At 34.1% G+C, this 12,159-nt stretch overlaps 1 protein-coding gene across 4 annotated transcripts in view; it reads left to right on the top strand.

Moving 5' to 3' along the window:
- LOC133662452 (synapsin-3-like) overlaps positions 1-12,159 on the top strand; it is a 342,835-nt gene that overhangs the window by 60,711 nt on the left and 269,965 nt on the right. Inside the window, exon 1 of one of the 4 annotated variants that reach the window (XM_062066461.1) lies at positions 11,204-11,981. The exons of the other annotated variants lie outside the window; for them this stretch is intronic. Within the exon in view, the coding sequence (XP_061922445.1) occupies positions 11,829-11,981 (153 nt within the window). The 5' untranslated portion in view covers positions 11,204-11,828. Of the gene's footprint in view, positions 1-11,203; positions 11,982-12,159 lie in introns of those variants that run through there. 4 annotated transcript variants of the gene reach the window in all.

Below are 12,159 nucleotides of genomic sequence, written 5' to 3'. Positions count from 1 at the left end.
CCTTTTAAATTCCTTCCTCTTATTTCCTGACAATTTAAATCAATGTTCAAGTATTTTTTTTATTTTTTATTGTAAAGAATAATAAATACATTTTCATTTAATTCTTCATTTTAGCTTCTGTTTTTTCAACGAAGAATATTTGTGAAATATTTCTTCAAACTTATCATGATTAAAATGCAAAAAAAATATTCTGGCAAATCTAGAAAATCTGTAGAATCAAATTTAAATCTTATTTCAAAGCCTTTTGAATTTCTTTTAAAAATTTTGTTCTGGAAAATCTAGAAGAAATAACGATTTGTCTTTGTTAGAAATATAGCTTGGTCCAATTTGTTATATATTCTAACAAAGTGTAGCTTGGATTTTAACCTATTTAAAACATGTCATCCAAATTCTAAAATTAATCTTAATCAGGAAAAATTACTAATGATGTTCCATAAATTATTTTTTTAATATTTTCAAAAAGATTCGAATTAGCTAGTTTTTCTCTTCTTTTTTTCGGTTGAATTTTGAATTTTAAAGAGTCGAAATTGAAGGTAAACTATGTTTCAAAATTTAATTGTCATTTTTTTTCGTGTTTTCTCCTCTTTTAAACCGTTCAATTAAGTGTAAATATCATTAATTATTAATAATAACATAGAGTTAAAGGTAAATTGAGCAAATTGGCTATTTCTGGCAATTTATTGAAGTGTGTATCAAACTGGTAGCCCTTCGCATTAATCAGTACCCAAGAAGGAGCTCTTGGTTTGAAAAAGGTTGGTGACCCCTGCCCTACGGTGTGTAGTGCAGCATGTTTAGCTATTCCTCGTCCTGCAATGATAATGATACTACGTGTAGGAAACTTACTTTATTTGTCGCCATGGAGACAAGGATTGGTGATTTAGAAGTAGCTAAAACACTGCAGACTGAGGGTGTTTCAGTGTTATAACTTCACCTTTATCTTTACTTTTTACACCACAATGCGTCCATTCTGCCTCTTTTGTCTCCACCCCGCGTCTGCTTGCAAGTACGCCGTACGTGTGCGTTGCCAACACATGCACCTCCGCTCGTTTTACCATCAATAAAGCTACCTCCTGATGTGGTCTAAATCTGATGAAAAAAGATCAGATTTAAATGACTTTGGAGCGTTTTCAGAAAAAAAAAAAAAAGTGATTTGTGTCACTCGAGGGCAAAAACATGTTACTTGGTGTGCACTGATCCCTCCTACTCCATCTTCTTATTCTCTGGCAGACCAGGTGCCAATCTATTTGTGTGTCACACATAAATGAATGTGTGAGAAACACTGACCTGGTCTGGAGAACTTGTCCTACCTCGCGTCCGTCTCACATCTAAAGAGTCCGCTGGTTCTTTCCAGAATAAAGTGATTAGTGGTCGTGATCAGAAGGAGAATTTGTGGTTGAGCTCTAAGCTGATGAAGAATGTTCTACCCTGTGACCACAGTCTGGTCTCATGTTCCCACATCCACACACTGATGTGGTGTTCCCACGTCCACACACTGATGTGGTCTTCTTCTAAGAAGGAGAACATCAACAGTAATGTCTGTGAAGATATATTCACCAATCTTTAATTCAAAGGTCTCATTGAGGTTTGGACTCTCAACTAGAATATTGATACTAGTAAATATTGATACATTTGTTGGAATGCTGATGGGATGTAGACCGACTGTTCCAATGTTGAAAGTGTTTGAATGTTGAGGAGCTGACCCTGTCCTGAAACTGAGTACCACGAACCATGATTTGTAGCTGTAAACATATACAATTAGCTAAAAAAGCTATCGTAAAACGTTGGCGTGTAAATAAAAGAAACGTTAGCATACTTCAAAGTATCAAAATTCATAATTTTTGAGTCTAAACATGAATAATTTGTTAAAATGCTAGAACTTTAGCAATACTTGGTTATATGTGAAGAGTAGCGTGGGTGGATGGTTCAAATGTCGGAATCGGGTAAAAAAAAACAATGGAGCAAAACTTAAAAAATGTTGGGCATTGTAGAACTATGAATATGTCCATTCATTTGAATGGGATTTTCCTGGAAATTTCAGGAAAACCAGGAATTTTTGAAAATATTGATACTAGCGGAACTGGCCTAGATGATATGAATGGGTTGGTGTTGGGATTTTTCGAATCGGTTGAAAAATGCTGACGTAGTAGCAGTTTGAATTGAGAATGGATATTCTGGAATTTCAGGAAAACCAGGAATTTTTGAAAATATTGATACTAGCGGAACTGTTCTAGATGATATGAATGGGTTGGTGTTGGAATTTTTCGAATCGGTTGAAAAATGTTGACGTAGTAGCAGTTTGAACTGAGAATGGATATTCTGGGATTTCAGGAAAACTGGAAATTTGTAGGAAAAAAAAAATAGAAACATTTGTTGGAATGCTGATGGGATGTAGACCGACTGTTGGAATAGTTCCAATGTTGAAAGTGAATATGAATAATAAAATGGAGCAAAACTTTAGAAATGTTGGTCATTGTAGAACAAATAAATAAATAAATAAACATTGATTGATTGATTGAACTATGAATATGTCCATTCATTTGAATGGGATTTTCCTGGAAATTTCAGGAAAACCAGGAATTTTTTAAAATATTGATACTAGCGGAACTGGCCTAGATGATATGAATGGGTTGGTGTTGGGATTTTTCGAATCGGTTGAAAAATGCTGACGTAGTCGCAGTTTGAATTGAGAACAGATATTCTGGAATTTCAGGAAAACTGGAAATTTGTACGAAAAAAAAATAGAAACATTTGTTGGAATGCTGATGGGATGTAGACCGACTGTTGGAATAGTGAATATGAATATGTCCATTCATTTGAATGGGATTTTCCTAGAAATTTGGGAATTTCGGTAAATCCGGGAATTTTTGAAAATATACATGAAACCACAAGTGTCCTAGATGATATGAATGGGTTGGTGTTGGAATTTTTCTAATCGGTTGAAAAATGTTGACGTAGTAGCAGTTTGAACTGAGAATGGGTATTTCGGAATTCCTGGAATTTCGGGAAATCCGGGAATTTGTACGGAAAAAAAAAAAGAGAAGCATTTGTTGTCCCAGCTAAGAGGAATGTTTCGAATCGGTTGAAACATGTTGACGTAGTAGCAGTTTGAATTGAGAATAGATATTCTGGAATTTCAGGAAAAACTGGAAATTTCTACGAAAAAAAAAATAATTTTTTAAAAAATTTGTTGGAATGCTTATGGGATGTAGACCGACTGTTCCAATGTTGAAAGTGTTTGAATGTTGAAGAGCTGACCCTGTCCTGAAACTGAGTACCACGAACCATGATTTGTAGCTGTAAACATATACAATTAGCTAAAAAAGCTATCATAAAACATTAGCGTGTAAATAAAAGAAACGTTAGCATACTTCAAAGTATCAAAATTCATAATTTTTAGGTCTAAACATGAATAATTTGTTAAAATGCTAGAACTTTAGCAATACTTGGTTATATGTGAAGAGTAGTGTGGGTGGATGGTTCAAATGTCGGAATCGGGTAAAAAAAAACAATGGAGCAAAACTTAAAAAATGTTGGGCATTGTAGAACTATGAATATGTCCATTCATTTGAATGGGATTTTCCTGGAAATTTCAGGAAAACCAGGAATTTTTGAAAATATTGATACTAGCGGAACTGTCCTAGATGATATGAATGGGTTGGTGTTGGAATTTTTCGAATCGGTTGAAAAATGTTGACGTAGTCGCAGTTTGAATTGAGAACAGATATTCTGGAATTTCAGGAAAACTGGAAATTTGTACGGAAAAAAAAATAGAAACATTTGCAATGCTGATGGGATGTAGACCGACTGTTGGAATAATTCCAATGTTGAAAGTGAATATGAATATGTCCATTCATTTCAATGGGATTTTCCTGGAAATTTGGGAATTTCGGGAAAATACGGAATTTTTGAAAATATACATGAAACTACAAGTGTCCTAGATGATATGAATGGGTTGGTGTTGGAATTTTTCTAATCGGTTGAAAAATGTTGACGTAGTAGCAGTTTGAACTGAGAAGGGGTATTTCGAAATTCCTGGAATTTCGGGAAATCCGGGAATTTGTACAGAAAAAAAAAAAAGAAGCATTTGTTGTCCCAGCTAAGAGGAATGTTTCGAATCGGTTGAAAAATGTTGACGTAGTAGCAGTTTGAATTGAGAATAGATATTCTGGAATTACTGGAATTTCAGGAAAAACTGGAAATTTCAACGAAAAAAAAAAAAGAAACATTTGTTGGAATGCTGATGGGATGTAGACCGACTGTTGGAATAGTTCCAGTGTTGAAAGTGAATATGTATATGTCCATTCATTTGAATGGGATTTTCCTGGAAATTTGGGAATTTTGGGAAAACCGGGAATTGTTGAAAATATACATGAAACCACAATTGTCCTAGATGATACGAATGGGTTGGTGTTGGAATTTTTCTAATCGGTTGAAAAATGTTGACGTAGTAGCAGTTTGAACTGAGAAGGGGTATTTCGGAATTCCTGGAATTTCGGGAAATCCGGGAATTTGTACAGAAAAAAAAAAGAGAAGGATTTGTTGTCCCAACTAAGAGGAATGTTTCGAATCGGTTGAAAAATGTTGACGTAGTAGCAGTTTGAATTGAGAATAGATATTCTGGAATTACTGGAATTTCAGGAAAAACTGGAAATTTCTACGAAAAAAAAAAATAGAAACATTTGTTGGAATGCTGATGGGATGTAGACCGACTGTTCCAATGTTGAAAGTGTTTGAATGTTGAAGAGCTGACCCTGTCCTGAAACTGAGTACCACGAACCATGATTTGTAGCTGTAAACATATACAATTAGCTAAAAAAGCTATCATAAAACGTTAGCGTGTAAATAAAAGAAACGTTAGCATACTTCAAAGTATCAAAATTCATAATTTTTAGGTCTAAACATGAATAATTTGTTAAAATGCTAGATCTTTAGCAATACATGGTTATATGTGAAGAGTAGCGTGGGTGGATGGTTCAAATGTCGGAATCGGGTAAAAAAAACCAATGGAGTAAAACTTAAAAAATGTTGGGCATTGTAGAACTATGAATATGTCCATTCATTTGAATGGGATTTTCCTGGAAATTTCAGGAAAACCAGGAATTTTTGAAAATATTGATAATAACACAACTGTCCTAGATGATATGAATGGGTTGGTGTTGGAATTTTTCGAATCAGTTGAAAAATGTTGACGTAGTCGCAGTTTGAACTGAGAATGGATATTCTGGGATTTCAGGAAAACTGGAAATTTGTAGGAAAAAAAAAATAGAAACATTTGTTGGAATGCTGATGGGATGTAGACCGACTGTTGGAATAGTTCCAATGTTGAAAGTGAATATGAATATGTCCATTCATTTGAATGGGATTTTCCTGGAAATTTGGGAATTTCAGGAAAACCGGGAATTTTTGAAAATATACATGAAACCACAAGTGTCCTAGATGATATGAATGGGTTGGTGTTGGAATTTTTCTAATCGGTTGAAAAATGTTGACGTAGTAGCAGTTTGAACGGAGAATGGGTATTTCGGAATTCCTGGAATTTCAGGAAAATCGGGAATTTGTGCGAAAAAAAAAGAGAAGCATTTGTTGTCCCAGCTAAGAGGAATGTTTCGAATGTGTAATTATTGGCATTGGTTGAAAGTGGACTGTGAAAACTTTGGGACAAGAGATGAAAATATGACTTTGGAAAATCCTGGGAATTCCTGGAATTATTTAGAACTTGGTAGTTTGACCGTCCAAGGTGAGATCAGTGTGTGGACGGTGGCACGGTTCGAATGGGTTGAGAAATGTTGGAATAGTGCAAATTCGAAAAATGGCCCATTCGTTTTCAAAGGGAAAATGTGCCCCGTAAAACCGAGAATTCTGGGTAATGTAGGATTTTTCTTTAAAAAATTTGGGGAGCTCACCATTCCCGGTCGAACGTTTTGATACTTGAACCGTTCCGATCAGATGAAAACTGTCTTTTGCGGCGGAATAATAACAATAAATAGAGGATTTTTGGGGGGATTGACACCATTATTTAGGACACAGAGTGTGATTAATCAAGACTGAAACTGTACTGCGGCCATCTAGCAGTTTCACAGAAATAACACATTTCATCATTTTAGAGCTGCTGGATGACTTAAGAAGCTGATTAAAACAAAATGACGCGTTTTGGTGTTTGGTTAAAATTTTTATTTAGAAATTATATTATTAAAATATATCTCCTTTATAAAAAAAAAACATCTTGCAATATACATTTTCTTGAGTTTGGATCATTGCAGACACATGGATGCGTTGTCCAGATGACCAATTTATAGGGCTGTGAATCTTTGGGCACCACGCGATTTTGATTTAATTCTTGCAGGGAACAATTCAATTCAGAATTGATTTTAGATTTAAAACGATTCAAAATCAATACCTTTTTTAATAGTAATGGGTGCCAGATCTATGATTAACTGCATTCTTCCATAAAATAGATAAACAGCTTTGATCAATTTTTATTTTACTGCTTTTGTTTCACAAAATTGTAGCCAAACATTTTAATAGAGTCAAATACAAATAAGACAAGAAGAGAAGTGTCCAACAATTCTCTTTTCTAAATTAAATGTGTACATTGGATATAGATCATCTACATCTACTATGTGATTTGTCTGAATGGACGGACAGGACATATTTAAAAAAAACAAAAACAAAACATTTATAGATTTTTTTATGTATTTTAATCAATTAGGAATTGTTACAAATAAGAATCGTGATTCATTCAAAAAAATATCTTTAAAAATAAAAAATGTATGCACCCTAACAATTTATATAGCAGAAAATGTGTTGGATAAAAAACAAAAAACAAACATTAGTCGATTTTTGATTTTTTTTAATCGATTAAGAATTGTTACAAATAAGAATTGCAATTAATTCGAAAAATAGATTTTTTTTATACACCCATACCAATTTATATAGCAGAAAAGGTGTTACAGCTGAAAAAAATATATATATCGATTTCTGATATTTTTTAATCGATTAAGAATTGTTACAAATTAGAATCGCGATTCATTCGAAAATAGATATTTTTTTATTTTATTTTTTTACACCCCAACCAATGTATATAGCAGAAAAGGTGTTGCAAATTAAAGAAAAACATTTATGGATTTTAGATTTTTTTTAATCGATTAAGAATTGTTACAAATAAGAATTGTGATTAATTCAAAAAAGAAAAACAATTTTATATATATGTGTGTGTATATATATATATATATATATATATACCAATTTAAATTGCAGAAAAGGTGTTACAGATCAAGAAAAATGACAAAACATTTATGGAATTTTTATTTTTTTTAATCGCTTAAGAAATGTTACAAATAAGAAAATAGATATTTTTTTATTTTTTTATACACCCCTACCAATTTAAATAGCAGAAAATGTTACAGATCAAGTAAAAAAACAAAAAAAATGTATCAATTTGTGATTTTTTAAAATCAATTAAGAATTGTTACAAATTAGAATCGCGATTCATTCGAAAATAGATATATTTTTGTAAAAATGTTTGAACCCCTACCAATTTATATAGCAGAAAAGGTGTTCCAAATAAAGAAAAAAACATTTATCAATTTTTTATTTTTTTTAACCGATTAAGAATCGTTACAAATAACAATCGCGATTCATTCGAAAATAGATATTTTTTTATTTTTTTTATACAGCCCTACCAATTTAAATAGCAGACAATGTTACAGATCAAGAAAAAAAACAATTTTTTTTTATCAATTTGTGATTTTTTTTAATCAATTAAGAATTGTTACAAATTAGAATCGCGATTCATTCGAAAATAGATATATTTTTGTAAAAATGTTTGAACCCCTACCAATTTATATAGCAGAAAAGGTGTTCCAGATAAAGAAAAAAACATTTATAAATGTTTTATTTTTTTTAACCGATTAACAATCGTTACAAATAACAATCGCGATTCATTCGAAAAACAGATTATTTTTTAATACACCCCTACCAATTTATATAGCAGAAATGGTGTTACAGATAAAGGAAACAAAAAAACATTGATCGATTTTTGTTTTTTTTAAAATCGATTAAGAATTTTTACAAATAAGAGTTGTGATTCATTCAAAAAAATATCTTTAAAAAAAAAAATGTATGCACCCTACCAATTTATATAGCAGAAAAGGTGTTACAGCTGAAAAAAAAAAAAAATCGATTTCTGATATTTTTTAATCGATTAAGAATTGTTACAAATTAGAATCGCGATTCATTCGAAAATAGATATTTTTTTATTTTATTTTTTTACACCCCAACCAATGTATATAGCAGAAAAGGTGTTGCAAATTAAAGAAAAACATTTATTGATTTTAGATTTTTTTTAATCGATTAAGAATTGTTACAAATAAGAATTGTGATTAATTTAAAAAAGAAAATGTATATATATATATATATATATATATATATATATATATATATATATATATATATATATATATATATATATATATATATATATATATATATGTGTGTGTATGTATATATGTGTATGTATATATATATATATATATATATATATATATATATATATATATATATGTGTATGTATATATATATATATATGTGTATGTATATATATATATATATATGTGTATGTATATATATACATATGTATATATATATATACATATATATATGTATATATATGTATGTATGTATATATATACATATATATATATATATATATATATATATATATATATATATATATATATATATATATATATATATATATATATATATATATATATATATATATATATATATATATACCAATTTAAATAGCAGAAAAGGTGTTACAGATCAAGAAAAATTACAAAAAATTTATGGAATTTTTCAAACCGGACGAATTTTTTGCGCTCAATGAGGCATCTCCTCCTAACTATACGAATGCGCATGTTGCCCGCCCTCTTAAAAGGGGAGGGGGTGTCGCACTAATATACAATGAAAATTTCAACCTTACCCCTAACCTAAATAATAAATATAAATCGTTTGAGGTGCTTACTATGAGGTCCGTCACACCGCTACCTCTCGACCTGGCTGTTATCTACCGCCCCACTGGGCCCTATTCGGACTTTATCAGTGAATTCTCAGAGTTCGTTGCTGATCTAGTGACGCACGCCGACAATATAATCATAATGGGGGACTTTAATATCCATATGAATACCCCATCGGACCCTCAGTGCGTGGCGCTCCAAACCATAATTGATAGCTGTGGTCTTACACAAATAATACATGAACCCACGCATCGCAACGGTAATACAATAGATCTAGTGCTTGTCAGGGGTGTCACCACCTCCAAAGTTATGATACTTCCATATACTAAAGTAATGTCCGATCATTACCTTATAAAATTTGAAGTTTTGACTCTTTGTCAACAAGCTAATAATAATAATAACTGCTATAGCGGCCGCAACATTAATGCTGCCACAACGATGACTCTTGCTGACCTACTGCCTTCGGTAATAGCACCATTCCCAAATTATGTCGGCTCTATTGATAAACTCACTAACAACTTTGACGATGCCTTGCGCGAAATTATTGATAGTATAGCACCGCTAAAGCAAAAAAGGGCCCCTAAAAGGCGCACCCCATGGTTTACAGAAGAAATTAGAGCTCATAAATTATCATGTAGAAAACTGGAACGCAAATGGCGCGCGACTAAACTTGAGGTTTTCCATCAAGCATGGAGTGATAGTTTAATAACTTATAAACGCATGCTTACCTTAGCTAAAGCTAAATACTACTCAAATCTCATCCGCCTCAACAAAAACGATCCTAAATTTCTGTTTAGTACAGTAGCATCGCTAACCCAACAAGGGACTCCTCCCAGTAGCTCCACCCACTCGGCAGATGATTTTATGAATTTCTTTAATAAGAAAATTGAACTCATTAGAAAGGAGATTAAAGACAACGCATCCCAGCTACAACTGGGTTCTATTAACACAAATACGACTGTATATACGACGGACACTGCCCTCCAAAATAGTCTCTCTATTTTTGATGAAATAACATTAGAGGAATTATTACAGCGTGTAAGTGGGATAAAACAAACAACATGTTTACTTGACCCACTTCCTGGGAAACTTATCAAGGAACTGTTTGTATTATTAGGTCCATCAGTGTTAAATATTATAAACTTATCACTTTCCTCCGGCACTGTTCCCCTAGCATTCAAAAAAGCGGTTATTCATCCTCTGCTCAAAAGACCTAACCTCGATCCTGACCTCATGGTGAACTACCGACCGGTCTCCCACCTTCCGTTTATTTCCAAAATTCTCGAAAAAACTGTTGCACAGCAGCTAAATGAACACTTAGTGACTAACAATCTCTGTGAACCTTTTCAATCCGGTTTCAGGGCAAATCACTCTACGGAGACAGCCCTCGCAAAAATGACTAATGATCTATTGCTAACGATGGATTCTGATGCGTCATCTATGTTGCTGCTTCTTGATCTTAGCGCCGCTTTCGATACCGTCGATCATAATATTTTATTAGAGCGTATCAAAACACGTATTGGTATGTCAGACTTAGCCTTGTCTTGGTTTAACTCTTATCTTACTGACAGGATGCAGTGCGTCTCCCATAACAATGTGACCTCGGACTATGTCAAGGTAACGTGCGGAGTTCCCCAGGGTTCGGTTCTTGGCCCTGCACTCTTTAGTATTTACATGCTGCCGCTAGGTGACATTATACGCAAGTACGGTGTTAGCTTTCACTGTTATGCTGATGACACTCAACTCTACATGCCCCTAAAGCTGACCAACACGCCGGACTGTAGTCAGCTGGAGGCGTGTCTTAATGAAATTAAACAATGGATGTCCGCTAACTTTTTGCAACTCAACGCTAAGAAAACGGAAATGCTGATTATCGGTCCTGCTAGACACCAACATCTATTTAATAATACCACCTTAACATTTGACAACCAAACAATTAAACAAGGAGACTCGGTAAAGAATCTGGGTATTATCTTCGACCCAACTCTCTCGTTTGAGTCACACATTAAGAGTGTTACTAAAACGGCCTTCTTTCATCTCCGTAATATCGCTAAAATTAGTTCCATCTTGTCCACTAGCGACGCTGAGATCATTATTCATGCGTTCGTTACGTCTCGTCTCGATTACTGTAACGTATTATTTTCGGGCCTCCCTATGTCTAGCATTAAAAGATTACAGTTGGTACAAAATGCGGCTGCAAGGCTTTTGACAAAAACAAGAAAGTTTGATCATATTACGCCTATACTGGCTCACTTGCACTGGCTTCCTGTGCACTTAAGATGCGACTTTAAGGTTTTACTACTTACGTATAAAATATTACACGGTTTAGCTCCAGCCTATCTCGCCGATTGTATTGTACCATATGTCCCGACAAGAAATCTGCGTTCAAAGAACTCCGGCTTATTAGTGATTCCCAGAGCCAAAAAAAAGTCTGCGGGCTATAGGGCGTTTTCTATTCGGGCTCCAGTACTCTGGAATGCCCTCCCGGTAACAGTTAGAGATGCTACCTCAGTAGAAGCATTTAAGTCCCATCTTAAAACTCATTTGTATAATCTAGCCTTTAAATAGACCCCCCCTTTTTTAGACCAGTTGATCTGCCGTTTCTTTTCTTCTCTCCTCTTCTCCCCTGTCCCTTGCGAGGGGGAGTCGCATAGGTCCGGTGGCCATGGATGAAGTGCTGGCTGTCCAGAGCCGGGACCCCGGGTGGACCACTAGCCTGTGCATCGGTTGGGGACATCTCTGCGCTGCTGACCCGTCTCCGCTCGGGATGGTTTCCTGTTGGCCCCGCTGTGGACTGGACTCCCGCTGATGTGTTGGATCCACTGTGGACTGGACTTTCACAATGTTATGTCAGACCCACTCGACATCCGTTGCTTTCGGTCTCCCCTAGAGGGGGGGGGTTACCCACATATGCGGTCCTCTCCAAGGTTTCTCATAGTCATTCACCGACGTCCCACTGGGGTGAGTTTTTCCTTGCCCGTATGTGGGGTCTGTACCGAGGATGTCGTTGTGGCTTGTGCAGCCCTTTGAGACACTTGTGATTTAGGGCTATATAAATAAACATTGATTGATTGATTGATTATTTTTTTTAATCGCTTAAGAAATGTTACAAATAAGAATCGCGATTCATTCGAAAATA

The sequence above is a fragment of the Entelurus aequoreus genome, linkage group LG12, assembly GCF_033978785.1.
Source record: "Entelurus aequoreus isolate RoL-2023_Sb linkage group LG12, RoL_Eaeq_v1.1, whole genome shotgun sequence".
Lineage (NCBI taxonomy): Eukaryota > Metazoa > Chordata > Actinopteri > Syngnathiformes > Syngnathidae > Entelurus > Entelurus aequoreus.
The sequence above is the reverse complement of the archived record's forward strand: the minus strand, read 5'-3'. Positions and strand labels throughout refer to the sequence as shown.